Genomic DNA, 27,041 nt, shown 5'->3' with positions numbered 1-27,041 from the left:
AAATTATAACTATTGAAGCTCATTTTAGGCAGAATTTCACGCAGAATTTAAAACTATGCGAATTTTTCACGTACGCCAATAAATAACCGAATTAGAAGTGTTTAAATGCTAAGAATAATTCTTCAAAAAGAAAACAATTTTCTAAATCTAATTCCGTCGATATATCGATTATTTTTGGAACAAACTTTAGCTATTGGAGCTCATTTTACGCAAATCTTCACGCAGAATCGAAAACTATGCAACTTTTTCACGTACGCCAATAAATAACCGAATTAGAAGCAGTGAAAGTTGCGGATAGCGCATAAATACATTTTTCGAAACAAAAAACGTTTTTTTTTATCTAATTCCATCGATGTCTCGCTTATTTTTTGAGCAAATTTAAACTGTTGGTACTTATTTTACGCAGAATTTCAGGCAGAATTCAAAACTATGCGATTTTTTCACGTAAGCCAATAAATAACCGAACTAGAAGCGATTCATGTTGCAGATAGTGCAAAGATAAACTCTTCAGTTTAGTAAATCCAACTCCGTCGATATCTCGCTTATTCACAAAGCAACTGCGATACGGTTTTGGATAGACAAAAAAATCAGTATCAAGCAGAAGAACCTTTATTTCTAAGTAAAAATGTTCACATCTACAAAGAGAAAATACATTTGAACCGGATGCCGACGAGTGTTTGTGCGAATTTTGCTTTCACATTTAACAATTTTACGCAGCTCGCGCGCAGCTCAACAAATTGCAACTTCCGGTTCTAGCAGTGGCGTCAGAACTAACACAAATCTACGATAAAATTTTTGGCTAAGACTGTGTGACTGTGTTATTTGAAGGATCGGATAAAAACCGAAACTGCCCCATAAACCACTTTGAGAATCTAAAAGCGAAAGTTAGAGTACGTTCGAAGAAAAACGAAAACTTGCATCCATTCCTAACTGAAAATTGATAGTAATGCCCCTTGTGAACGTCAAACTGATCGGCTCAACACTGTTGCATAAGATTAAACGTAAAGTTTTTCGGTTGTTACACTTCCAGGTGTACCAATTTGTTCGTGTCAACGCTGTGAAGGTTTGTTCCGACTACAGTTGCAAAAATTATTATGCTGGCTGCAATGTAAGATCTTTACCATGTTCTCTAAGCCTTGACCAGTTGCTATTACGTTAACGAAAGCTCCACTTCCATAGATAGCAAACAAGACGTGACGCAAAATCAACATTTTCGGTGACTTGCAGTCGAGCTGCAATAGAAAACTAATGAACTGAAAGTTGAAAAAATTAGACGTTACTTGGAAAAACGAAAAGGCGATGCTCCAGAAAATGATAGCTGCACTGAGACTGAAGGGTATTATCAAATTACTTATTAAGTTTAAAGTATGTTGTCTCCATCTACAACGGACATAATTTGGGGGAGTGTCGATAACTATCTACCTCAATAAATCGCAGTGTCTTTTGGCTATAACTTTCAATCTGAATCCAACTTCTTCTTGAAACGCCTCGTTATAGATCGCCATTTCTTCGCACCCATAAAAATACTCATCAACAGCGTCTATAAACTTGTTAAACAATTGCAACTGAAACATAACATGGCGCGCAATATAAACAAACTGATACGGATGCGCCGCCATCGAAAAACTCGTTAAATACCACAAGTATTTAAAAATCTGCACTAGGTAAACGCACGGCTGTTGAAACCTCCTCAGAAAGACAGCTTCTGAGAGCAATTCCATCTCAATTCGGTCGTGGAAAATGACCAAACTCGCCCACAACAAACCCAGAAGTACGTTAAAAATGATGTAGTTCCGCATGCTTTTTGCGTCTTTTTCTATGTTCGTTTGGACGCTTCTTCCTGCAGATTGAAGGCTCCACAGTTTGATGGAGCTCAAGGAGTCGTCAAGAATGAGGTTTTTGTATAAATGAACGAAAATTGTGAGGAGAGCCTGTGGGAATAAAACGGAGTTGGGAATTTTAGAGTGGATACTTACGTAACAGAGTTGCAAGAAGAAAGGTCCGTAACGGATTAATTGAGTTAGGCTGGGGTTCGAACAAAATAAATAAACTTGAAGAAGTATGAGTACCGAATAGTAACAGAACAATACTTTTAGTATCAATTTCACTAGTTTGTGTTGAAAAATTTTGCTTCCTAGCACGTACATGAAGCTCAAGGGATCATCTGCAATGAGTGTCTATAATTCGTTGTGTTGGAAGAGTTGCTTACCTTGAATTTCGCTTTGTTGTCTAAAATCCATCTTAGAACTGAAATATACATACAATGAATATTTAGGAGTAGATCGACATGTCGGTATTGATTACTAACTGTAAGAAGTTATGATAATGATAATCACATTGGTAGTGTACATATCGGTCGATTTCTCGCTAATTTTTGGAGAAAACTTAAATAGTCAAAGCTCATTTTACGAAGAATTTCGCGTTGAATCCAAAACTGTGCAACTTTTTTAGGTACGTCCATAAATAACCAAATTATTGACGTTTAATGTTGCGGATAGTGCATAGATAAAATCTTTGGAAAAAATTAGTTTTCTAAACATACTTCTATCAAATTTTCGCTTATTTATGGAGCAAACTTAAACTGTTCAATATCTCTAAAAATGAGATTTTAAGAAACGGTTTTCACCATCGTTTTTCTCGAGTTATTTTACTTTAAAATCCGCTCTAAAAAGTCAAAAATTCGATGGTCAATTTTTTTGGGCCAAAAAAAATTTTGTGACTCAACAAATATCAAGTCAACAAATAACCGAATTAGAAGCGTTTAAAGTTGCGGATAGTGCAAAGTTAAAAAAAAACAGTTTTCTAAATCTAATTCGGTCGATATCTCGCTGATTTTCGGAGCAATTTTAAATCATTAGTACTCATTTTACGCAGAATTTCACGCGGAATCCAAAACTGTCCTAATTTTTTCCGTACGTTAAATCTGCGTTATGGACAACTATGACATATTAGATAAATTAAATATAAAATATACTTACCTAAACTTACACAACATCAAACCTTTTAGACAATACTTTCACATATGAGAGTCAAAGTCCGTATTAATACACTCATTATGTTTCCAAAGTTAAATGACAATCAATATTTTTTTCCTAACAACTTCCAAGTAATAATCTATTCCGAATTCATTTACTTTTATTGTTAATACATGCAGATACCTCGGTTAACATAAGGGAAGTCATAAATTGAACAATAGAAAAATGACAGATTTTGTTATCCTTGAAAAACTAAATCAATGGAAACTGACAGTCACTGACAGTTGAAAGTAACACAACGTCACTTTTACACTGTTAGGGGTTGGTTTTATGTTATTATAAGCATTCAAATAGAGTTTCCTACAACTTCTTCGTGTATTTTGGATAATTGGAATAAATACATAATTGTGGAGTTATTTGGCCCATTATTTTTGTCTCCAAGCTCCAAACGTCTACTTCAAACCAATCCCTCTATTTTCGTTGTTTCTGTTTCTCAAGGACAAATGTCGGAATTTTTGAATTATAGGTTAACTCCACCCACTTTTTGGGCCAATAGAATTCTAGTTAAAAGTCTGAATCACACTGCAATTTTTTTCTATTGTGTTAATATTGGTCAGAAGTCCTCAAAATGTCCACAAATTAGAAGACGAAGCTGCATTAAAATGGGCAATTAAATAATTGAACTCTTGCAAATTCCAAATCTTGACATGTGTGACAGTAGAACTGTCAAATTTATTACCCAGGATCTGGCATTCGTCGAATTCAAATCGTCTTTTGTTTGCGTGGGCGGAGTAAACCAAACAAATTGCCATTAAAAATAACGATACTTTTATTGAGTACTTTTTGTGCACCAACTATAGAATTGACAAATGACGAAATTTATAAATGTCAGATGGGACAGTTCTCATGAATTGAAAAACCCAATTATTAATTAAATTTTTTCGGCCAAAAAGTTTAATACAACTCTTGTGCGCCGTCGTGCTTCAAACTGATTTCGCGCTGTAATAGTTATTTACAGTCGCGTGTGGTAACTTACATTTTACAGCGCGAAATCAGTTTGAAGCACGACGGCGTAGCCGGAGTGCTTTAATGATTGAGCGCTGTAAAATGGTTAACGCACAAGAGTTGTATTAAACTTTTTGGCCGAAAAGTTTTAATTTAAATAATTGGATTTTTCAAAATTTATGGGAACTGTCACATCTGACATTTGTAAATTTCATCATCTGTCAATTCTGTCAATTTTGTAGTTGGTGCACAAAAAGTACACAAGATGGCGCTGTATAAAAAACGTTTTAATATTACTTTAAAAATAGAAATATTGTCTTAATTGAGATAATAATTTAGGTAGATTCCACTTTGGTGATCAATCTTCATTATGGTAAAGTGATTTTAATTTATAAACGCATGTGAAGAGCAGACGATTTGGGCAATTTTTACAGCACGGCGTGTGTAAACGTCCAGGGCGCTTGTAAATCTAGTGTTTCCGAAGCTGTCAATTGAATGTTAATTTGACGTTTACAATTCATGAGGCCAAAAAATATAATTTACCACACGCGACTGCAAATAAAGTGCAGCTCATTGCTATCAGTTCACTCTTCTGTGAAAAATTTCAAAAATTTTTGGGTGTAAATCAGGCTTTTAATTCCTTAGGGGACTAATTAGGGGAAAATTGAATGTAGCGATTTTTGAGGTTAACACGTTGTCAAAGTTGAGTGTATTAATAAATAACTAATTAAAAATTTGTTGCAAAAGAATGATTTTAATAGAGATTTAACAAGTTTTGGCATTGTTATCAAAATTACAATTTATTCCCCAAACACCAAATTTGACAAAAAATGCTGACGCGCGTTTCGATAGCAATGCTATCATCATCAGAGCGATGATTAAACTTAATCAATTTAATCATCGCTCTGATGATGATAGCATTTAATCATCGCTCTGATGATGATAGCATTGCTATCGAAACGCGCGTCAGCATTTTTTGTCAAATTTGGTGTTTGGGGAATAAATTGTAATTTTGATAATTTGTCATCAACACCAAGAATTGATCCAATAAATTTTCTTTGGCATTGTTGTGAAAGACGATTAACTTCTACGCATCCCACAGTTGCGTCAAGGTCAAACGCTTTTGCTGCCAATTGTTACCGATAAAAATCACCAAGAGCTGCTGCCAACTTAATTTTTTAATAAGTGGACCGATAGTAATGAGCTCTGGTACTTATAACTATATTTTCACAATTACAAACTAACTACGCCACTGGTAAAAAATATTAACTGTTAGTTTGACGTCAATCAAGAAATTTCCAAGGATGACTATGATACAGAATTTGATGATTCTTTGCAAACTGTCCTCTGATTGGTTACAAATAAAATCTTCGATCGTTTTTTATTTTTTCTCCTGTCTGTTAAATACAGTGGTCGCTTCAACAGAGTACAAATTGCGGAATTTTCATAATTGTGAGGCTTGAAAAGACCCATTCTACACCTTCCAAAATTACTCTAAATGAAGCTCCTAGTAGCCGCACCAAAAGAAACGTGATATTGTCTATTTATAAAAGAGGAATCAATTTTCTTTAATGCGCGTTTCCGCAAGTTGCTGCTGCGTGAAGTAGAGTGATCACGTGCTAATGTTTTGACGTCTTGGAAATTTCAAGATACAAGGTTGGCAGTATTTCCCCCAGAATTTGACATAAGATTCGCTGTGTATTAAGTTCAACTAATTAATTAGTGCAAATCCTTAAAGCTGATTTAACACTAAAAAGTTCTAAGGTGCCCCCAAAACGTGATATTATTTAGAATATCTATAAAAAACAGACCCTGCACTATATACCACTTTTATAATCTAAAAAAAAAAAACTTTTAAAACACAAATTGTGCGCAAAACAGCCAACTTACAGCCGCCCCCAGCTGGAAATTAATAGCAATCGCCTCCGTAAACTTAAGGCTGATTGGCTTAACACTGTTGCGCAAAATTAGCAAAAGAATTTTGCGGTTTTTACAGTTCCAAGTGTACCAATTGGTTTGCGTCAACGCTATGAAGGTTTGTTCCGACTATAATTACAAAAATTATTATGTTGGCTGCAGTGTTAGAACTTTACCATGTTCTCTATGCCCTGACCAGTAGCTATCACGTTAACGAATGCGCCACTTCCATAAATAGCAAACACGATGTGGCGCAAAATCAAAATTTTCGGGGATTCACAGTCGAGCTGAAATTGAAAATTAATGAACTGAAAGTTGAACAAATTATTTGTTACTTGAAAAAACGAAAAGACGATGCTCCAGAAAATGATAGCTGCACTAAGACTGAAGGGGATTATCAAATTACTCATTAAGTCTAAAGTCTGTCGTCTCCACCTAAAAAGGAAATAATTTTTGGGGGAAGTACCAATAACTATCTACCTCAATAAATCGCAGTGTCTTTGGGCTATAACTTTCAATCTGAATCCAACTTCTTCTTGAAACTTCTCATCATAGATCGCCATTTCTTCGCAACCCTTAAAATACTCATCAACAGCGTCTATAAACTTGTTGAACAATTGCATCTGAAACATAACATGGCGCGCAATATAAACAAACTGATACGGATGAGCCACCATCGAAAAACTCGTTAAATACCACAAGTATTTAAAAGTCAACACGAGGTAAACGCACGGCTGTTGAAACCTCCTCAGAAAGACAGATTCTGAGAGCAGTTCCATCTCAGTTCGGTCGTGGAAAATGACCAAACTCGCCCACAACAAACCTAGAAATACGTTAAAAATGATGTAGTTTCGCATGTTGTTTGCGTCTTTTTCTATGTTTGTTTGGACGCTTCTTCCTGCAGATTGAAGGCTCCACAGTTTGATGGAGCTCAAGGAGTCGTCAAGAATGAGGTTTTTGTATAAATGAACGAAAATTGTGAGGAGAGCCTGTGGGAATAAAACGGAGTTGGGAATTTTAGAGTGAATGCTTACGTAACAGAGTTGTAAGAAGAAAGGTCCGTAACGTTTTAATTGACTTAGACCGGGGTTCGAACAAAATAAATAAACTTGAAGAAACATGAGAAACGAGTAGTAACAGAATAGTAGTTTTAGGAATAATTTCACTAGGTTTAGCTGGAATATTTTGCTTCCCAACACGTACATAAAGCTCAAGGGATCATCTGAAATGAGTGTCTATAATTCCTTGAGTTAGAAGAGTTGTTTACCTTGAATTTCGCTTTGTTGTCTATAATCCATCTTACTACTGAAATAGACTTGCAACTGAATATTTAGGACTAGGTCGGTATTGATTACTAAGAAGTTATCATAATGGTACATACATTATGACTAATATCCTAAAAATAACAATAATTACAGTATTTACGAGTTTCCTTTGAAACTATGAGATGACGACAAAAATACGATCAAAAGTTTCCAAGTGTGAAAATTAAAAAGTTACTGAATCAGTGCATGAACGACAATTTTAGATTGAATTACCTAACAGTTACTATACTATTTCTCATGTAATACCTATAATAAGCAGCATTTTAACAAAATAAAATAAAAAATATACCTACTTATACCTACTCAGAATCTGAGCTCTCTCCACTGCTTTTTCCACAGTTTCCATTCAGACAATACTTTATACCTACAAATCTATAATAAAAGATAAAGTCTGTATTAATATAGTTATAAGGTTTCTAAAGATTGTAGGTTAAGTGAAAATCGATAGGTTTTTTTCTAACAACTTTCTAAGTAATGATCTATCTATTCCCTATCCATTTTATTTAGCGTTAATATGTGGTGGTCCTGTCAGCAGCGTTAAATAAACCGAAATAACGCAATAAAGCGATAAAAATTCACAAATTTGAATTTTTAAGTTTTTTTCAACCCGGCGCATCCACCATTTTTTTGAAATTTCGAAATTTTAATCGGTTATAATTCAGTTATTTGTTGTCAAATATTCATTTTGAGTCCGAATTTAGAATCTGTGCAACATTCTGCATAAAATGGGTTATAATAACGGAAGTTTGTCCAAAAACTAAGCGAAATATCGACCTCAGAAATTTAATATTGTTTTAGTCATGCAATTTTTTCGGCGAAATCAAATTTTTGACTTTCGGGAAAATTTAAGAACGAATTCTTGGCTAAAAAATTACAAGAAACACGATGGGAAAAACCGTTTTTTTCGATCTGTCGTAGTTTCTGAGATATTGAGCACGGACTGTTTCGAACATTTAAAAATTTGGCCCTCTGGCGACAACCCAAAAATTCAAACGGCCATAACTGAGTTATTTTTTAACTAAAATTAAAAAGTCTTGCGGTTTTGGATTCAGCGTGACATTCTGCGAAAAATGAACTCAAATAAGTTGAGTTTGCTTCACAAATAAATAAGAAATAGACTGTTTTCAAGAGGTGCTTTTCGGGTGATTTTCAATGAATGTTTTCGAGCCGAAAACGCCGTGTTTGCTTCTGAATTATACACATATCGAAAGAGCTGCATGAAATTTTTCAAATGGCAAATTTCAGATCCGTAGGTTAAAAAGTTTACGAGTTTTTGGCGGCCAAAAAAAAAACAAAAAAAATTGAAAAATTTTCAGCGATTCAGTCGTTTGTTTTGTTTGTGAGTTTGTCTATCATTTGATCGATTTTTAAATTCTAATTTGTTTCAGAAAACTGTTATGCACGCCATTTTTGTCACAAAGGAATAAAAATGTTGATCTAACAAGAAGTGAATTTTCAAGGAGAAAAAACCACAAAAAGAATTAAAACATCTGTTGGATAATTTTATTTTCTTACAAACTCTTCATTTAAACCTAAATTACTTCCTCAAAACCGATATTATAATCACACAAAAATAATAAAAAATCACTTCACATACTTCTCCATGAACTTTTTATGAAAGTCTGATCTCAAAGAGTCGTTAATAAACACCGTCATTTTCTTCTCGGGCTCTGAACGGGCGCAATTCTTAAAAACCACATCATCGTCCCACCGCCTCTTCACCTTATGATCCGCTTTCGCCGCCCCCGCCGAGTAATGCGTTAATAAAGGATTCCCACTCAAAATATTTTCCATTCGAATCCTCTCCTCCTCCTGTCTTTTCTCAATCTCCTTCTTAGCCTGCTCCATTGCTCTCTCCTTCTTAATCTTATTCAGCTCCGCCAGAAGCGACTCCATATCATCCTCCCCGTCACTACTATCCGAATCCTCCTCGTCCAAAGGATCATCAGCGTCCAAACTAGCAGCTGGGACTTGGTCCAACTTTAACCTCTTATGATCCGAAGGCCGCGTGCTTCTGGAGGTTTTAGCGTCGCGCTCGCGCTCTTCCAGCTCTTTACGGAAGTCTCTCGAACGGGCCTCTTCAACGGTGCCTTGCCCATGCTCTCTAAATGCAAAAATTACACAAAAACGAAAAGTTAGGTTATGTTTACCTGTATTTGAGTTTGGTGTGTCCGGGCAGATCTCTGCTGGAGTATTGGCGAGAAATAGCACTGAGATCCTTTTCATTACGGCCCTGGCCCCCACGGGCCGGCTCGAACGTCGGTCTAGCCGCTGTGGTCATTTTTACAACACACAAAAACAAAGTGACAAGTGACGTTTCGGGCGGTTGACACTTGCGCGGATAACTACCAACCCACACGAAGCAAAGTAACTAAAAGTCCGATGCGTAATTTTGAAAATCAAAGTTTTCCAAACTGGAGATGTTTTCTAAGTCGTTTTTCCTGCTGAGAATTTACCGATTTACAAAGGAGCAATTTTGGAAACCCGCAGGATTTGAAATGTATAAGTTAGAGACCTGTAATGGGATGTCAATTTTAATCACTAGATGGCGCCACATGCGACTCGGCTGCGCTTCTGCGCCAAATTTGAATAAAACATTCACTAAAACTTATTTAGATCGTTCTACGTGCCGCAACGCATGTCTGTTCAAATCCGCCCTTCGTTTCCCTTTGTACTCGCACAGGTCGCATTGAAACCACTTGATCGCCCTCGCATCTGCGTGTTTGTACATAACATGACTGTTTAGCATCCGTTTTGCTTTCGCTTTATAATCGCACTGATCACATTGGAGCCACTCGACATCCTTCGCGTGTTTATAACTAACATGTCTGCTCAACATGCGCCTCGCTTTTGTCCTATAGGTACAGTGACCACATTCAAACCACTCAACATCGCTCTCATTCGTATGTTTCAACAAAACGTGCTCTTTAAGACTGCTGCTCTTCTTGGACATGTACCCGCATTGTTCACATTCAAACCACTTGATCTCGCTACTGCTCGCGTGATGATACTTCTTGTGTTTCGAGAGCAAGTCTTTCATTTTGGCTTTGTACGCGCACTGGTCGCAGTTGAACTCTTGGAGATGAAGGACAAGAGTGTGGCGCCGGGAAATGTGGCTTTTTAGATCGGAGTTCCGTTTTCCTCGGTAGTCGCATTGGTCACATTCAAACCATTTAATTTCGTTGGGACTCGCGTGTTTGTAGATAATATGAATGTTCAGAGAATGTTTTGTTTTAGATCGGTATTCGCACTGATCACATTCAAACCAGTTAATGTCGCTTGCGCTCGCGTGTTTGCTTTTCCGGTGGCGTCGCAACATGCGATGGATTTTCGATTTATAGGCGCAGTCTGGGCATGGAAACCAACGAGTTTCATCGGCGGTTGTGTGTTTTAATAAATTATGTTCCTTCATGCTGTTTCTCGTTTTGGATTTGAACTCGCATTGTTCACATTCAAACCATTTGATATTTTTGTGTTGCGTCACCACGAAGTTGGGTCTCAGTGGGTGTTGAAAACTGCTACTTTCGTCCCTAGGGAATTCCTCCATTTCTGAGACTCTTGTCTTGGAGGTGTTGGAACACCCAATAACATGTTTTAACCACGTCAGTTTGAAATTAGTCTTGAATTTGCAACTGTTGCACGTGTAATCGGGTAGATTTAGTGCGTCTGCTGGGCCCTTGTGCCCTTTGAAGGCGACAGTTAGATCCGTTGAAAATCCACAGACGTTGCAGGAATATTTTTCAAGAGTCACTTCTTCGCAGTTAAAAGTCTGAGGTGGTCTTAATGGGTTCATTTTTACAAGAAGAAACCATGAAACTAAACGGCAGAGGTCCCACTTTTAGGAAAGTTTGGTTAAACAGTAATTATTCGGTGCATTTTTAAATGGCAGTGACAGTAAAACAGCATAACCTCAAATTAAAAGCGTTTGACAAATAAATATGCTTGTAATGCAGGCAACCAAATATACATCAAATCTTCAGGAAAGAATCTAATAAAGTCGGTTTAGTAATGTTGGATAATATTTAGCAATGGATTTGACAGCTCTTTCGTTAATTAAAGTTGGAATCGTGATAAAATAACTTTGGTTGGCATCATTGTTCTCCTAGAATTTGACATTTGTCCATTTTGACCGGAATTAATCTATTTTTTTATTAAATTATTGTCTAGATCTAACAGTTTTTACGTAATAATAATGAAATTTGGTGGACTTGTTACCTTGAATGCGCTTGTTGAGTGGACTAAATTACACAATTTTAGAACGAAAAGGTAGGATTTTATATTTTTTTAGGACCAGAACGAACTAAAAATTCCAATTTTTCTAGTAAATTTTGTAAATTCGACAGTTTTGACACCCAAGCTGTGAAATTTTGCTGTCCTCTTTTTTTAAAAACGTTAGAAAATTTGTGTAGTAAATTAAAACACTTTTGTGACTTTGGGTAAACATTTGCTACCTAAAAAAGACCCTAATTTTAACGTTTTCGGATAAATTCTATAAATATAATTCTTAGACAAAATGTAAAATGATTGAAGCAAAATGCCCTTGTCTCACTTGTATCAACAAATATGCTTCAGTTTATGTGTGCAAGGAAAAATATTTGGCTAAATCGGCTATAAACACTTAGAAGCCGCCAGAAATTTATTAGTTGCTGTCTAAATTTAAGCACAAGTTTGACAACAAGAATCTCTCGTTTTCCCTCATATTAGAGTGATTCATTCCGACATCTGTGTAATGTAAGTCCGTAACGACGTCCTAGAAATCCTCCTGTCTCTTCTAACTCTCAGTCGGTTTAAACACAACCGAAACACCTTCCTCTTGCAGATAAATATCAAAAAGAGAAACACTCCTAAAACCAAAAAACAGTTTAATCGTGCGTGCGATTTAGTGCGTCCGGCGCTTACCTTCTAGGCCATTAATAGTATCCCAAATAATTTCCACGTATTTCGTTACGGCGTTTTTGGAAAAGTCGGAAAAACTCGACACCACTTCAAACACAAGTAGAATTCCCATGATTATCGCCAACTTAGAAATCAGAAGAAACCTAAAACTCTAAAGTTACGAACAGAAATTGCTAGGAAGACGTACTGTTCTTTATTTATATTGTAGTTCGTTCTATTCTGTACAGTTACCACTCCGTTGTCGTTCATTCTGTTGATTTCTCTCTTCACTTTTAAACAGTAGAGGACAGTTTTAACGAACAGAACAACGTTGATGAGTGCAAGGAGTAGCAACGGCACCACGTAATACAACAGTTTTCCGTAATTTCCATATCCTGCAACGAATTATGCTTAAAATGGATCTTATCTAATTGCAAGTCGTACTGAACTCCCAGAAGCATCTGTATTTCCCCAAAAATGGTCTTATTATGTACGGAGTGTTAACCCAATGGTAGATTATAAAAGTCAGGAAAGTGAAGACAGTTGGGAAACCCCAGGCGTACAAACTATACAGAAAAAACTTCTTCATTTCGCTCGGTCTCTTGTGCGTTCTTACCGATGATTGCAATCTACTAAATCAAAGACTAGTCAGTCATTTAATTAATTTAACTCACCCGAGTGTGCTCCAAATGTTAAAACACATGACGTTGAGCCAAGTGAACGACACCATCGACATGTAGGACAAGAAAAAACCTGCGAAAACACAACTAAATAACTGACGATCGACAGAAACTTACTTAACTTACTTAGAAAGACACACAAGAAAACTCCTCTTGTTTCTACATTGAAATGCACACATAGCAAGGTCGAAAACAAGACCAACTTGGCCACACAATAACTAACGAGAATTTTCCCAAACAAATTCATCATTTCTGGAAGAAAAAAATAAACAGCCAAGATAACTGAAATGAACACGCAGGAAACTAATTTCGCCCATCGCGCCACTATAATTTTTGCCAGTTTTTGTCTCGGTTCCAAAACAATGAAAAATTGGAATTTTTTTTGGGATTCCATGCTGAGATGTTCGATGCAATAGAACTTGTCTTCGAGGGTGTAACGGCGGTATGCCATGGTTTTGTTGTAAAAGAGGTAGAAATCTCCATTGGTGTCGATGTAATACGAGTACTTTGCAAGTACAAAAACGAGCTTTAGGCTGGTGTTGTAACCGTGGATGATGGCGTAGGGATCTAAAAGAATAATTTGTTTATTGTTGGTGTCGCTACATTAAAAGTTATTCATATAAATATCGCCATGATTTAGAATGAAATATGACCGGAAACGGTTTATATTTCCTGGTTTAATTCCGTTATTTGTTGACGTGCGTGGAAAAGTCGCACGGTTTTGGATTCTGCGTGAAATTCTGCGTAAAATGAGCACCAATACTTTAATATTGTTTTATAAATAAGCGAGATATCGACCGCGTCTGAATTAAAGACTCAAAAGCAGCCAACTTCCATACTGAAAAAAGTAAAATTGCGAATTCAAACTATCGAAGATTGATTTTCAAGCTAAAAAATCGCGAGAAAAACGATTTTGAAAAGGTTTTTTTTTATAATTGCCTTAATTCCGGAGATATCCGACAACATTGTTTTCGAACCTCCAAAAATTTGGCCCTCTGGCGACAACTCAAAAATTGAAACGGCCATAACACAGTTATTTATTGACAAAAATTAAAAATTCTTGCGGTTTTAGATTCAGCGTGACATTCTGCGTAAAATGAGCCCAAATTCGGTAATCGACTATCAAATTTTGGGCTTTTGAGACCATTTTATAACGCAAAATGAGCCGAGTAAACCGAGTAAACCGAGCCGAGTAAATCTCTAATTGTTTCCGAGATATCTAACTTTAAAAATTATGAAAATATAGGTATAATGAAAATCAACTATTTGAAATTTTGATCGAACATAACTCAGTTTTTTGTTATCGGATCAAAATTTAAATCCCAGATTTGGAATCTGCGTAAAATTCTGCGTAAAATTATATATAATAACGCAAGTTTACTCCAAAAATAAGCGAGAGATCGATGTCAAAAATTGGCACAGTTTTAGTCAAGACTTTTTGCGAAGAACTGCAACTTTCGACATTTGAAAAATCTTAGAACTATGGTTTATGTAAAAAAAAAAAAAACGAAAAACGTACTGAGCACGGATTGATTCAAACTTTCAAAAATTTCGACCTCTAGCAACAACCTAAAAATTCAAACGGCCATAACTCAGTTATTTGTTGACGAAAATTAAAAATTGCTGTTTTAGATTCAGCGCGACTTCTGCGTAAAATGAGCACAAATAGTTTAAATTTGCTCGGTAAATAAGCGAGATATCGACGAAATTACCTTGTGAGTTTCTTATCTTGTCCGTAAAAGACAAATTCAGCCCATACACATAACTATCTTCACACCGCTTCCCATTCACGAAGCTCTGTCCATCCGGGCAACACTTACGAAGACATTTAACACCATCGTAACAAACTCTTAAATCCTGATAACACCCTCGACCGGTCAAAGAACCATTTTCATTGCGATCAATACAAAACTGTTCTTCACCAAACTCCAGAGTTTCATTTCTGTACAATTTTCCCAACTCGACTTTGTGTTCTTCTGTTAACTCAAAATCCACAATAATCGTACAGTCGGGTAGTCCAACTTTAATAAAACTCCCGGTAATAAACTCCTCGTCCAAGTTATCTTCGCGGACGCAAGAATGAGCCGTGGAATGATAAAAATACCCACGAGGGCAACACTTGGGATAAAAACGCGCAGAAATCGGTGTTATGTCAATCACAGTTCCGTTGCTAAATTTATATTCCGCGATGTTTGAAGAAGAATAAGTGTTGTAACAGGTGCCTTCGGTGGGGTTCAAGAAGTTTGTCCCGAGAATTTGTATTCTCTTATTATCGTCTTTCGCACAAATATAGTTTGAGTTGTTTTTTTTCAAGGATCTATCAGTATCGCAACATTTTTGGAGTAATGAATTTGCGTAATGAGAGTTTAACACTAATAGAAATATTAATAAAGAACTCATTTTTTAAACACTTGTTCTGTGGTTGGGATCGTCGAGACGACTAATTTAGAACTGTGCTCACATAGAGTGTTGGTTCCCACTTTTAATTTTAATTATTGAAAAATTAATGTGCTGAGGAAATTGGGTAAAATTCTGGAAATATGATATGTCTTGTGGTCGTTGTTTGGTTAACAAGGACTTGCGTATTTGTAAATATTTTTTGAATGTCGGCGAGTTAGCGGCGGAGATATTTGTTGTCTTGATATTGTTTGCTAATTAGGGAATATAATGTAAATATTTTTGACGTTGCAAATTATGTCATTTCGTTAAGTAGGAAGTGTGCTAAAACGAAGGGACTGGTCTAAAAATTTCATTGTTTTTGCGTTCAAATTGTAAGATTTATCGATTTTATAAAGAAAAGTTTGGATTATGGGTCCGATTTGGAAGTAAACATTTCTAAAAATTTTGTTTCTTGGTCTAAAATTCTGTAATTTATATAATACACTTTATAAACGCATCTGAAGTGTAAATTTCTCCAAATTTCATTGCTTTAAGGTAAAAATGGTAGGGTTTATTGAATTTAATAAGAAAGAATTTGGATTTTAATACCGACTAGGAAAGAAAAAATTCTAAAATTGTTGTTTTTTCTTCTAAAATTCTGTAAATTAGTACTTTATAAACGTATTCAAGGTAAAGAGTTCACTAAATTTCATTGCTTCAACGTTAAAATTGTAGAATTTACAGAATTTAATAAGAAAACGTTTGGATTTTAAGTCCAACTTGAAAATAAAAAATTCTAAAATTGTTGTGTTTTGTTCTAAAATTTTCTAATTTAGTACACTTTATAAACGCATCTGAAGTGAAGCGTTTACCATATTTCATTGCTTTAACGGTAAAATTTATTAAGAAAAAGTTTGGATCGTGAGTCCGATTTGGAAAGAAAAAATTCTAAAAATTTTGTTTTATGGTCTAAATTTCTACAAGTTGGTACACTTTAAACGCATTTGAAGTGAAAAGTTTACCAAATATTATTGCTTTATTGCTAAAATTGTAGGATTTATGGAATTTTTTAAGAAAAGGTTTGGATTTTGAGTCCTACTTGGAAATAAAAAATTCAAAAAGATTGTTTATTGATCTAAAATTCTATAATTTGGAACACTTTATAAACCCATCTAAAGTGAAAAGTTCTCCAAATTTAATTGATTTAACGTTGAAATTGTAGGATTTATTGACTTTAATACGAAAAAGTTTGAATTGGAAACTTGGAAAGAAATAATTTAGTTTTTTGTTCTAAAATTCTTTAATTTATTACACTTCATAAACGCATCAGAAGTGAAAAGTTCACCAAATTTCATTCATCGTTAAAATTGTGGAATTTATCGAACTTGACAAGAAAAAGTTTGGATTGTGAGTCCGACTTGGAATTAAAAAATTCTAAAAATTTTGTTTTTTGGTCTAAAATTCTGTAATTTATCATACTTTATAAATGCAACGAGTTCACAAAATTTCATGGCTCTAACGATAAAGGTTTGGATTTTTAGTTCGACTTAAAAATAAAAAAATCCGTCAATAACAATAAATATTTAAAAATTTATTAATAACACGTTTGACTGGCTAACTTTAAATTGCTTCAATTTAGAATCTAGAGACTTCAGAAATATTCCGTTTGTCTAAAGGATTTAAGAATTTAGAGAAACTAAGGATCTAAAATACACTTTCAGTTTATTTTAACATTGAGAAAACTGTTCAGTCATCTGCGTTGCATACGTGCGTAATGAAGTCACAGAGGCTTTTCTGCCATTTGCAATCTTCAGTCTGTTTAAACACAAACAATACACCTTCCTCTTGCAGATAAATATCAAAAATAGAAACACCCCTAAAACCAAAAAACTGTTTTATTTTCCACCCTCCATCAATCCGATACTCACCCTCTAAGCAATTAATAGTATCCCAAACCACTTCGACATATTTCGTTACAGCGTTTTTGGAAAAGTCTGAAAAACTCGACACCACCTCAAAAACAAGTAAAATTCCCATAATTATCCCTAATTTAGAAATCAGAAGCAACCTAAAACTCCAAAGTTACGCACAAAAATTGTCAGGAAAACGTAAAATGTACTGTTCTTTATCTAGATTGTAGTTTGTTCTCTTCTGTTTAGTTAATACTCCGTTGTCGTTCATTCTGTTGATTTCTCTCTTTACTTTTAAACAGTACAGGACAGTTTGAACGAACAGAACAACGTTGATGAGTTGAAGAAGTAGTAATGGGGCCACGTAGTACAACAGTTTTCCGTAATTTCCATATCCTGCAACGAATTGCGCTTAAAACAGATCTCATCTAATTCCAAGTCGTACTGAGCTCCCAGAAGCACTTGTATTTCCCCAAAAACGGTCTTATTACGTACGGAGTGTTAACCCAATGATAAATTACAAAAGTCAGGAAAGTTAAGACTGCAGGGAGACCCCAAGTGTAGAGACTATACAGAAGAAACTTCTTAATTTCGCTTGATCTTTGATGTGCTCTTATGGAGATTTTGGATTTCCTGAAAAAAAAATAAGAGGGAGAAGTGTAACCTGAGGTTTGATTTAACTTACCCAAGGGTGCACCAAATGTTAAAACACATGACGTTGAGCCAAGCGAACGACACCATCGACATGTAGGACAAAAAAAAACCTGAAAATATTCAAAGTTTAGATTATTTTTCCAGAGAATTCACGGATTTTCAAAAACGCAATTTTAACCATCTGTGGATAAATCAGATACCTGTGTGGATACATGTCAATTTTGATCAGCAGATGGCTCCGGCGCTCTGCTGAACGACCAATGACTGAGCCGGATTTTAAATTTGGCGCCTTGAGAGCTCATTACTGTCAATCCCCTTGTTTCATTTTTATCGGTAACAGAAGGCAGCACAAAAGTTTATTTCCAATTTTCCCCTAACTTTTTCCCCAAAGAATTAAAAAGCCTGTTTTACACAGGAGAGTGGAATGACAGCAACAACTTTTCAAATTTCTTACTTCTAGAAACACAAGACGTGTCTCCAATTATTTCTCTCTCGAACTGAACATACGTCAGCGTTATAAACATAACTAGCTTCGCCACACAATATCCAACGAGAATTTTCCCAAACAAATTCATCATTTCGGGAATAAAGAAATAAACACCCAGTATTATTAAAATAAATACGCAGGAAACTAATTTCGCCCATCGTCCCACTAGAATTTTCGTCTCTGCGCCCGTGGAGGAAACAGAGACTTTCTCTAAATACATGAAAAATCGGAAACTATTTCGAGTTCCTTTGTAAACGTGTTCGATGCAATAGAAGTTATCTTCGAGGCTAAAACGATGATATGCGTTGGTGTTGTTGTAAAACAGGTAAAAGTCTCCAGTTGCGTCGATGTAGTACAGGTACTTCGGGAGCAGGAAGATTAGAGTCAGAGCTTTATCGAAGCCGTGGATGATGGCGAAGGAGTCTGAAAACGAAAATTTTCTTCATTATTTGGGAATGTTAACAAACTTGTGAATTTTTACGATTATTTTCATCACATTCTACTCTCAAGTATTTGTTTATCTTTATGGGCGAAAATAGATTTGCGAATAAGCAGTGTTCGCGATTGATGTAAAGGGTGGCCCATCTAAGACTTTCAAGCCCGATAATTCGGTTATTTTCCGACGTACTTGAAAAAGTCGCACGGTTTTGAATTCTACCTGAAATTCTGCGTAAAATGAGCACCAATACTTATGGATTGCGGCAAAAATAAACGAGATATCGACCGTGTCTAAATTAGAGACCGAAAAATTAAAAAAAATAAAATTTCGAGTCTTACCTTTTCGGATTCTACGTGAAATTCGGCGTAAAATGAGCCTATATAGCTTAAATTTCCTTAACAAATAAACGAAATACCGACCGAATTTGATTTAGACCACCGTTTATGAGCAATTTTTCGAAAACTTCAACAGTCAACTTACTTTTCGATTTGTTTACTTTATCGGTGAAAGACAGATCAAGTCCATGAATGTACGTATTTTCGCACCGTGTCCCATTCACGAAACTCTGCCCATCAGGGCAACACTTACGCAAACAAGTTAACCCATCATAACAAACATCCAGATCCTGGTAACACCCTCGAGCGGTCAAAGAACCATTTTCATTGCGATCAACACAAAACTCTTCTTCCCCAAACTCCAGAGTTTCATTTTTGTACAATTTCCCCAACTCAATTTTGTGTTCTTCCGTGAAGTTAAAATCCACAATTATCTTACAGTGGGGTAATCCGACTTTAACGAAGCTCTCTGTAATAAATTCTTCGTCTAAGTCGTCTGCATGGACGCATGAATGTACAGTGGATTGATAAAAATACCCAAGAGGGCAACATTTGGGATAAAAATTCACAGAAATCGGTTTCTCGTCAATCACAGTTTCATTACTAATTTTATATTCCGTAATGTTTAGATAATTATCATAACAGGTGCCTTCTGTGCGGTTTTCAAGGAAGTTTCTTTCATCACTCAGAATTTGTATTCTCTTATCTTCATCTTTCGCACAAATATAACTAAAGTTTGAAAGATTTCGTTTCAAGTAACTATCAGCGGCACAACATTTTTTATATGAGAAAGATGCACAACAGGCATTGAGCACTAAAAGTAGGAATATTAGGGAACCCATTTGTTCCCACAGCACTTTTGTGTTAACCTGTTGGGAAGATCGGGACGACTAACTTAGAACTACGCGCGCACTCGAATACTGGTGAGTTTTGGTTTACTCAGGGATTTCCTGTTGCCGTATTTAGACAGGTTTAAATGGATTTAATTTTCGCGAAAAACTGCAACTTTCGACTTTTGGAAAATCTAAGAACTATTTCTTATGTAAAAAATCGCGAGAAAAACGATGGTGTAAGCAGTTTCCAAATATTTTTAATAGTTTTCGAGGTATTGAGCACGAATTGTTTCGTCCCTTCAAAAATCTGGCCCTCTGGGGACAACATAAAAATTTAAACATCCATAACTTAGTTATTTATGGACGAAAATTGAAAATTCTTGCGGCTTTGAATTGAGTGTGACATTCTGCGTAAAATGAGCCCAAATTTGTTGAGTTTGTTTAATAAATAAACGAGGCATTGGCCAAAAACTGTTTTAAAGAGGTCATTTTAGAGTGATTTTCAATCACTGTTTCCAAAGTGAAAACGACGTTTAATACCTTTGTATTTAAATCAATCAAAAGAAAAGCTCGAGCTCTATCTATTAGTTAACGAGTTATGGTCAAAAATAAAAAAATTGAAAAATTTTCGTCGTTTGAGCCGGATTTTTTTTTTGCGAAAAATTGACTATCGAATTTTGGGCTTTTGAGAAGTTTTCCTAACGTAAAATGAGCCAAAAAAATCGATGGCGCAAACCACATCTCAATATCTGTAATAGTTTCCGAGATATTTAGCTTTAAAAATAGGGAAAATTGGGAAAAATGAAAATCAACTATCCGAAACTTTGATCGGCTATAACTCAGTTATTTGTTGTCGGATCTGAATTTCAATACCAGATTTGAAATCTGCGTAAAATGATATGTAATAACACAAATTTCCTCCAAAAATAAGCAAGATATCGACCTCCAAAATTTGACATAGTTTTAGTCATGAAATTTTAATGTAATTATTGGAATCCAAGAAGAACAATCCGTTAAAAGCTGCGATTAACTACACTAACAGGTCTTAAATCTACTCATCATAAAACCTCAAAAAAATTGTCTCTGGATTAGACAAACCCAAATTACCCGGCGCATCCACCATTTTTACATTTTCAGTTTTTTCCCCTTCGTCTCTAATTTAACAGATTTTGTTATATTCAAATATTTTAATTTTGGTAAACACCTAAACATCCACTTTACATAATTTGGAATAGTGTAAAAAGCAGAAACTACACCAAACACCAAGAAAATCGCTCCACGCTCTAATTTTTGTAGCTCTTCAAACTCCGGGTAAGCGGCTCAGCCTGAGTACTGCTCGTCTGTAATGACCTCCCAGAGACTTTTCTGTCTTTTGTAATTCTCAGGCGGTTTAGACACAATCGAAAAACCTTCTTTTTGCAGATGAATATCAAAAAGAGAAAGAAACCTGAAACCAAAACGGCAGTTTTTACGTCGGTTTAGTTGCGGTACCTCCTCTCACCTTCAAGACAATTAATTGTATCCCAAACAACCTCCACGTACTTCGTTACTGCGTTGTTAGAAAAGTCGGAAAAGCTGGACACCACTTCGAAGACAAACAGAATTCCCATGATTATCCCCAACTTAAGAATGAGGAGCAACCTGAAAGTAACCGCGAAGTTAAATAAAGAAATGCATTGGATATCCATCGTACTGATCTTTATCAACATTGTAGTTTGTCTTCTTGTGCTTAGTCGACATCCCGTTGTCGTTCATTCTGTTGATTTCTTTCTTAACTTTGAGGCAGTAGAAGACAGTTTGGATAAAGAGAACTATGTTAATCAGCTCGAGGATTAACAGCGGGAGCACGTAGTACATCAATTTTCCGTAATTTCCGGGTCCTAAAACAAATAATAATTTAGTTAGAACGAAGAACTCAAGTGGTAAGAGGCGTACTTAGCTCCCAGGAGCACTTGTAGACTCCCAGAAACGGTCTTATTGCGTACGGAGTGTCAAAGAAGTGGAAAACCATCAATGGTAATAGAGTTAGGACTGCGGGGAGCCCCCAAGCGTAGAGACAATACAGGAGGAACTTTTTTAATTCGTTTTGTCTTTGACGGGCTGTTACCAAAGACTTGGATCGACTGAAATGTGACATAAAATTCTTGCGACAGATTTGTATAAATGTTAATTTTATTTATGAAGTCGAAAGAATCAATAAGATTAACATATAAAGTGTTATGAAAATGAAGAGTGAAGAGTCTTTCTCCTCTTCCTCTCAACTTACCCAAGAGTGCACCAAATGTTAAAGCACATAACATTGAGCCAGGAGAACGACACAGTCGATATGTATGAAAAGAAGAAACCTGCAAATCCACAATAAAAAAATCGCCTCAAGTCATATTAAAAAGTAAAAACTCTCTTACTTAAAGAAACACAGGTCGTATCACTCACATCTTGCTCAAACTGTGCATACGTCAGAGGTATGAACATGACTAACCTCGCCATACAATAACTAACAAGAATTTTACCGAACAAGTTCATCATTTCTGGAAGATAGAAATAAACGGCCAAGATAATTAAAATAAACACGCAGGAAACTAATTTCGCCCATCGTGTTACTAGAATTTTTGCCGGGACTGATGATGGTGCGTTGAAAAATTGGAAACTGTTCATGGAGCCTTTGCTAACGTGTTCGATGCAATAGGATTCGTCTTCGAGGGCGAAGCGGCGGTATGCGTTGGTGTTGTTGTAAAAGAGGTAGAAATCGCCGTTGGTGTCGATGTAGTACAGGTATTTCGGAAGTAGGAAGATTAGGCGCAAGGTTGTGTCATAGCCATGGATTATTCCGAAAGAATCTGGAAATTGAGTCAAAAGTTTTAATTTTAATTTTAAATTTTAATAAATGGTTAGTTTACGAATTTTAAACGTTTCTAATTGTGAAGTACGTGAAAAAGTCGCACATTTTTGGATTGAGCGTGAAATTCTGCGTAAAATGGGCACCAATGCTTTATAAATAAGCAAAATATCGATCGTGTCTGAGTTAGAGACCGAAAGGCAGCTAACTTTCATACTGAAAAAATTAAAATTTCGAGTTCGATCGCGAGAAAAACACTTTCAAAAAGGGTTGTTTGATATTTGCCATAATTCCGGAGATATCGAGCAAAATCGTTTTCGAACCTCCAAAATGTTGACCCTCTGGCGACAACCCCAAATTTCAAACGCCTCTAATTTAGCTATTTGTTGACGTATATGAAAAACTCGCACAGTTTTGGATTTTGCGTGAAATTTTGCGTTAAATAAACCCATATAGCTCAAATTTCCTCAACAAATAACCGAGATATCGACCGAATTACATTTTCAGAGTGATTTTTGGGTCATTTTTAAGAAGCTGTTTCGGGGTGAAAACTGCGTTTATTACCATTGAATTATGTATCGATCGAAAGAGCAGCTCGAGATCTATCAACGGGCCAAAACTCAGATCGATCGGGCTAATAGTTTACGAGGGACGATTAAAAAACGAAAAATTGAAAATTGACCAAAAAATTGACCATGAAATTTTCGTCTTTTGAGGGCTGATTCTAAAATGTAGTGACCCGAGAAAAACGATAGTGAAAACCGTTTCTCAAAATCTTTCGTAGTTTCGGAGATATTCAACTTTGAAAATTTTCCAACTCAAAATTCAATATGCGAAATTTTTATCGCTCATAACTCAGTTATTTGTGGCCCGATCTTAACAACTCTTACCGTTTTGGATTCTACGTAAAAGTCTGCGTAAAATGAGCCCTTATACATTAAGATTGCTCAATAAAGAAGTGAGATATCGACAGAATTAGATTTTGAAAACTGATTTTTTTATCTATGCACTCTCCGCAATTTTAAACGTTTCTAATTCAATTATTTATTGACGTACGAGAAAAATTATCACAGTTTAGGATTCTGCGTAAAATGAGCACCGATACTTTAAGATTGCTCCCTAAATAAGCGAAAAATCGATGAAATTGTTTTACTACCCGGCGAACTTTCGGTAGTTTTTACGGCCCGCTAAGCTATTTTTAACAGTACCTAATATAAAGTGGCAATTTCGATAAAGTGTGCATACAAAAATCGATCAAATTAATTAGTAATTACCATTCAAGTGACAATGATAAAAAATGAAGTATAATATTGATAACAATAATTTTTTAATTAATTGTAATCTCTATTTATCCGATTTGTTATCAATTACCTGTCATACAAAATTTCACGCTTCTGTATAAAAAGACACGCATTTTTACGGTCCATTCCACATGATCAATAACATTATGACACATGAGTTGTTTGATTATTAGAATAATAAATGTTATCAAGTTATCACCGTTTTATGACATACCATATGTCCCGTTTTTAGTCCTTTCAAAACTCATTTTACGGGAGGATGGATAACGGTAAGTGCTTTTCCGAAAATGGTATTGAATCAATAAATAACTTATTAATTACACAGCAATTTTCATGTCAAAATTGACAAACGCCAAATTCTAGGGAGACAATGATGCCAGTATTATCATCTCAACATATCCAAAGCTGTGCCAACTTCCAATAAAAAAAATAACTGTCAAAGTGGAGATTCAGCTTAAACCTAAATATTGATTGAATTGATTGATTTCTAACGACTCGTTTACCTGTCCTAATGACCTTATTTACCTTTCTTTCCCTTTATTCTGTCCGTAAACGACAGATTAAACCCCCGAATGTAACTATTTTTGCAATGCGGCCCATCGACAAAACTCTGTCCATCAGGGCAGCACTTATGCAAACAAGTAATCCCATCGTAACAAACTGCCAAATCCTGATAGCACCCTCGACCGGTCAAAGAACCCTTTTCATTGCGATCAACACAAAACTGTTCTTCACCAAACTCCAGAGTTTCATTTCTATACAATTTCCCCAACTCAACTTTGTGTTCTTCGGTGAAGTTAAAATCCACAACGACCTTACAGTCAGGTAGTCCGACTTTCACAAAGCTCCCAGTGATAAATTTCTCGTCCAAATTCTCTTCGTGGACGCAAGAATGCGCCTCGGAATGATAGAAATGCCCACGAGGGCAACATTTGGGGTAAAACGTCCCAGAAATCGGTGTCTTATCAATAACAGACCCATTTCTGACTTTATATTCCGCGATGTTTGGATAAGTGTCGTAACAGGTACCGTCAGAGTGTTTGTCAATGAAGTTTGTCTCTTCGGTGAAAATTTGGAGTCTCTTTTCCCCATCTTTCTCGCAGGTGTAAGTCGAATTCGTCTTCCTCAAGTAACTGTTGGCGTCACAGCATTTCTTGTGAAGAAAAGTTGCATAACGAGCGTTCAACACTAATAGAAATATTATTATTAAATTGGCCATTCTCTTAACATTTGTTTTCACAACACTTTTTGTGTTAGCTTGTTGGGAACGTCGACACGACTAACTTTGAAATATGCGCGCACTGTTGGGATTAGTGGAGTCCAGGGAGAGGACTCGTCTCCCGAAGCACGAGAAATAATAATTACTGAAAAAATTGTTTAGGGAGAAACTTAGGTGGAACTCCGGATATTGTTTGGCAGAAATTTATATTAATTTTTAATTAGGTCGTTTGGTAATAATAATATAGACCTCAAGAGGTTCGTGTTGTCTTTTAACGACATTTTAATAGCGCAAGTTCGAATATTGCTCAGTAAATTGGACAAAAAGTGATGTTTTCTTTAGTGTAATAAAATTAGTTGGCACTTTGAGTCAGACTTTTTTCTATTGTAAACAGATCCTTGTTATTGTTCTGACGAGACAAAACTTAGGAGAATCCCGAGAAGAATCCGGAACTGGATGTTGTAATTACCTTATTAGTACAATCTCTTTGGTTTGTTTTTACACTATTTTGCTGGATTCTTGTTTGGAAACGGACGGATGTAATAATAATAATAAACCATTGTCAATATTAATACACAAAAAATTTAATTTTTAGTATGCGTTGCCAATAATAGGTATTTTATGGACTCATTTAAGTCCCAAAATTTAACCAAATTTTTGAGTTCGGGATTTTAAGACGGATTGTTATGAAAAAAAAACGCGAAAAAAACGCTGGTAAAAACCGATTTTTTTTATCTGTCTTATTAGTTTCGGAGTTATTGAGGTTTATTCGTATTCATACTAAAAGTCAGTATTCCTAATTTTAAACGCTCCTAACTCAGTTATTTATTGACGTACGTGACAGATTTGGATTCTGCGTGAAATTCTGCCTAAAATGAGCACCAATACTTTAGGATTGCTCTATAAATAAGCAAGATATCGGCCGAGTCTGAATTAGAGACCAAAACGGACTTCTACATTGGAAAAATGAAAATTTCGAGTTCGAACTATTTAAAACCTATTTCTAAACTAAAAAATTGCGAGAAAAACGATTTCGAAAAGAGTTTTCTTATATTTGCCATAACTTCGAAATTATCGAGCAAAATCGGTTTCGTACCTCCAAAATTTTGGGCTTCTGGCGACCTGAAATTTCAAACGCCTCTAATTCAGTTATTTGTTGACGGATGAGAAAAGTAATGGTAGTTTTGGATTCAGCGCGAAATTCTGCTTAAAATGAACCCATATAGCTTAAATTTCCCCAACCAACAAACGAGATATCGACGGAATTACATTTTCAGAGGGGATTTTAAGGTATTTTTCAAGACGCTGTTTCGGGGCGAAAACTACGTTTAATATTATTGAATTATATATCGATCGAAAGAGCAGTTTGACATCTATCAACTGGCCAAATCTTAAATCAATATGGCAAGTAATTTACGAGGGGCGATCAAAAAAATAAAAATTAAAAATTTTTCATCGATTTGCCCAAAAAGTTGACCATCGAATTTTCGACTTTTGAAGTCGGATTCTAAAGTAGGATGACTCGAGAAAAACGATGGTGAAAACCGTTTCTCAAAATCTTTCGTAGTTTCGGAAATATTGAGCTTTGAAAATTTTCCGACTCAAAATTCAATATCCAAAATTTTGATCGCTCATAACTCAGTTATTTGTTAGCCGATCTCAAGGAATCTCAGGTTTTTAGATTCTGCGTGAAATTCTGCATAAAATGAGCAGAAAATACTTTAATATTGCTTCATAAATAAGCGATATATCGACCGAGTCTGAATTAGAGATCAAAAAGCAGCTAACATCTATATTGAAATTTCAAACGTCTCTAATTCAGTTATTGACGTATGTGAAAAACTCGCACTATTTTGGATTTTGCGTAAAAT

General features: G+C 35.6%; 7 protein-coding genes across 10 annotated transcripts; all 7 read right to left on the bottom strand.

The window, feature by feature from the left end:
- Nucleotides 1-758: 758 nt before the first annotated feature.
- Nucleotides 759-2,210, bottom strand: LOC148174662 (uncharacterized). Of its 3 annotated transcripts, none has more exons than XM_088037038.1 (4): nucleotides 1,423-2,210; nucleotides 1,281-1,380; nucleotides 1,122-1,232; nucleotides 759-1,074 (listed from the first exon to the last, which is right to left on the bottom strand). In XM_088037038.1, the coding sequence occupies exons 1-4, from the start codon at nucleotides 2,145-2,147 to the stop codon at nucleotides 886-888; spliced, it is 1,125 nt and encodes a 374-aa protein (XP_087893164.1). In that variant the 5' UTR covers nucleotides 2,148-2,210; the 3' UTR covers nucleotides 759-885. The 3 variants fall into 3 exon arrangements, with proteins under 3 accessions (XP_087893164.1, XP_087893163.1, XP_087893162.1); XM_088037037.1 differs by having other exon boundaries at nucleotides 1,122-1,380; nucleotides 1,423-1,931; nucleotides 1,977-2,210; XM_088037036.1 differs by having other exon boundaries at nucleotides 1,122-1,380.
- A 3,515-nt stretch (nucleotides 2,211-5,725) lies between these two features.
- LOC148174661 (uncharacterized) lies at nucleotides 5,726-7,283 on the bottom strand. Of its 2 annotated transcripts, XM_088036535.1 has the most exons (7): nucleotides 7,165-7,283; nucleotides 6,932-7,119; nucleotides 6,378-6,886; nucleotides 6,233-6,332; nucleotides 6,074-6,184; nucleotides 5,871-6,026; nucleotides 5,726-5,817 (listed from the first exon to the last, which is right to left on the bottom strand). In XM_088036535.1, the coding sequence occupies exons 1-7, from the start codon at nucleotides 7,274-7,276 to the stop codon at nucleotides 5,764-5,766; spliced, it is 1,230 nt and encodes a 409-aa protein (XP_087892661.1). In that variant the 5' UTR covers nucleotides 7,277-7,283; the 3' UTR covers nucleotides 5,726-5,763. The 2 variants fall into 2 exon arrangements, with proteins under 2 accessions (XP_087892661.1, XP_087892660.1); XM_088036534.1 differs by having other exon boundaries at nucleotides 6,378-7,119.
- A 1,428-nt stretch (nucleotides 7,284-8,711) lies between these two features.
- Nucleotides 8,712-9,598, bottom strand: c12.1 (spliceosome-associated protein CWC15). Its single transcript, XM_088037270.1, has 2 exons — nucleotides 9,373-9,598; nucleotides 8,712-9,326 (listed from the first exon to the last, which is right to left on the bottom strand). The coding sequence occupies exons 1-2, from the start codon at nucleotides 9,501-9,503 to the stop codon at nucleotides 8,807-8,809; spliced, it is 651 nt and encodes a 216-aa protein (XP_087893396.1). The 5' UTR covers nucleotides 9,504-9,598; the 3' UTR covers nucleotides 8,712-8,806.
- A 146-nt stretch (nucleotides 9,599-9,744) lies between these two features.
- On the bottom strand, nucleotides 9,745-11,165 carry LOC148174659 (uncharacterized). The gene has a single exon (XM_088037268.1). The coding sequence runs from the start codon at nucleotides 11,013-11,015 to the stop codon at nucleotides 9,831-9,833; it is 1,185 nt and encodes a 394-aa protein (XP_087893394.1). The 5' UTR covers nucleotides 11,016-11,165; the 3' UTR covers nucleotides 9,745-9,830.
- A 689-nt stretch (nucleotides 11,166-11,854) lies between these two features.
- LOC148174658 (G protein-coupled receptor Mth2-like) lies at nucleotides 11,855-15,207 on the bottom strand. The gene is made up of 7 exons (XM_088036693.1): nucleotides 14,490-15,207; nucleotides 12,904-13,344; nucleotides 12,772-12,850; nucleotides 12,542-12,729; nucleotides 12,306-12,492; nucleotides 12,122-12,261; nucleotides 11,855-12,066 (listed from the first exon to the last, which is right to left on the bottom strand). The coding sequence occupies exons 1-7, from the start codon at nucleotides 15,175-15,177 to the stop codon at nucleotides 11,933-11,935; spliced, it is 1,857 nt and encodes a 618-aa protein (XP_087892819.1). The 5' UTR covers nucleotides 15,178-15,207; the 3' UTR covers nucleotides 11,855-11,932.
- A 1,494-nt stretch (nucleotides 15,208-16,701) lies between these two features.
- LOC148174657 (G protein-coupled receptor Mth2-like) lies at nucleotides 16,702-19,850 on the bottom strand. Its single transcript, XM_088036663.1, has 7 exons — nucleotides 19,127-19,850; nucleotides 18,175-18,630; nucleotides 17,752-17,830; nucleotides 17,512-17,699; nucleotides 17,276-17,462; nucleotides 17,085-17,224; nucleotides 16,702-17,032 (listed from the first exon to the last, which is right to left on the bottom strand). Exons 1-7 carry the CDS (start codon nucleotides 19,821-19,823, stop codon nucleotides 16,884-16,886), a joined length of 1,896 nt encoding a protein of 631 aa, XP_087892789.1. The 5' UTR covers nucleotides 19,824-19,850; the 3' UTR covers nucleotides 16,702-16,883.
- Nucleotides 19,851-21,092: 1,242 nt separating this feature from the next.
- On the bottom strand, nucleotides 21,093-25,170 carry LOC148174656 (G protein-coupled receptor Mth2-like). Its single transcript, XM_088037111.1, has 7 exons — nucleotides 24,477-25,170; nucleotides 22,220-22,651; nucleotides 22,081-22,159; nucleotides 21,750-21,937; nucleotides 21,508-21,694; nucleotides 21,316-21,455; nucleotides 21,093-21,261 (listed from the first exon to the last, which is right to left on the bottom strand). Exons 1-7 carry the CDS (start codon nucleotides 25,168-25,170, stop codon nucleotides 21,098-21,100), a joined length of 1,884 nt encoding a protein of 627 aa, XP_087893237.1. The 3' UTR covers nucleotides 21,093-21,097.
- Between the last annotated feature and the right edge of the window lie 1,871 nt (nucleotides 25,171-27,041).

Source organism: Gnatocerus cornutus, chromosome 5, assembly GCF_029298725.1.
Source record: "Gnatocerus cornutus isolate USDA-ARS CGAHR chromosome 5, icGnaCorn1.1, whole genome shotgun sequence".
NCBI classification, from domain to species: Eukaryota; Metazoa; Arthropoda; class Insecta; order Coleoptera; family Tenebrionidae; genus Gnatocerus; species Gnatocerus cornutus.
This window is presented reverse-complemented; position numbering and strand designations above follow the sequence as displayed.

Excerpts from the sequence above, each read along its gene's own strand:
- LOC148174657 (XM_088036663.1), bottom strand. The coding sequence starts at position 19,823 with ATGGGTTCCCTAATATTCCTACTTTTAGTGCTCAATGCCTGTTGTGCA. Across the intron at positions 18,631-19,126 it reads TAAAGTAAACAAATCGAAAA|ACTCCTTCGCCATCATCCAC; the intron begins GTAAGTTGACTG and ends TTTCGTTTTCAG. Across the intron at positions 17,033-17,084 it reads TACTATTAATTGCTTAGAGG|GGGTGTTTCTATTTTTGATA; the intron begins GTGAGTATCGGA and ends TTTTGGTTTTAG.
- LOC148174658 (XM_088036693.1), bottom strand. The coding sequence starts at position 15,177 with ATGAGTTCTTTATTAATATTTCTATTAGTGTTAAACTCTCATTACGCA. Across the intron at positions 13,345-14,489 it reads CAAGATAAGAAACTCACAAG|ATCCCTACGCCATCATCCAC; the intron begins GTAATTTCGTCG and ends TTATTCTTTTAG. Across the intron at positions 12,851-12,903 it reads TTTCTTGTGTGTCTTTCTAA|GTTTTTTCTTGTCCTACATG; the intron begins GTAAGTTAAGTA and ends GTGTTTTCGCAG.
- LOC148174656 (XM_088037111.1), bottom strand. The coding sequence starts at position 25,170 with ATGGCCAATTTAATAATAATATTTCTATTAGTGTTGAACGCTCGTTAT. Across the intron at positions 21,938-22,080 it reads AACATTTGGTGCACTCTTGG|TCGATCCAAGTCTTTGGTAA; the intron begins GTAAGTTGAGAG and ends GTCACATTTCAG. Across the intron at positions 21,695-21,749 it reads CAAGTGCTCCTGGGAGCTAA|GACCCGGAAATTACGGAAAA; the intron begins GTACGCCTCTTA and ends TATTTGTTTTAG.
- LOC148174661 (XM_088036534.1), bottom strand. The coding sequence starts at position 7,276 with ATGTACCATTATGATAACTTCTTAGTAATCAATACCGACCTAGTCCTA. Across the intron at positions 6,333-6,377 it reads AGACACTGCGATTTATTGAG|GTGGAGACGACAGACTTTAG; the intron begins GTAGATAGTTAT and ends TTTCCTTTTTAG. Across the intron at positions 6,027-6,073 it reads GTCAGGGCATAGAGAACATG|TCGGAACAAACCTTCATAGC; the intron begins GTAAAGTTCTAA and ends TTGTAATTATAG.
- LOC148174662 (XM_088037036.1), bottom strand. The coding sequence starts at position 2,147 with ATGTACGTGCTAGGAAGCAAAATTTTTCAACACAAACTAGTGAAATTG. Across the intron at positions 1,381-1,422 it reads AGACACTGCGATTTATTGAG|ATGGAGACAACATACTTTAA; the intron begins GTAGATAGTTAT and ends TGTCCGTTGTAG. Across the intron at positions 1,075-1,121 it reads GTCAAGGCTTAGAGAACATG|TCGGAACAAACCTTCACAGC; the intron begins GTAAAGATCTTA and ends TTGCAACTGTAG.
- LOC148174659 (XM_088037268.1), bottom strand. The coding sequence starts at position 11,015 with ATGAACCCATTAAGACCACCTCAGACTTTTAACTGCGAAGAAGTGACT.
- c12.1 (XM_088037270.1), bottom strand. The coding sequence starts at position 9,503 with ATGACCACAGCGGCTAGACCGACGTTCGAGCCGGCCCGTGGGGGCCAG. Across the intron at positions 9,327-9,372 it reads CACACCAAACTCAAATACAG|AGAGCATGGGCAAGGCACCG; the intron begins GTAAACATAACC and ends TTTTGCATTTAG.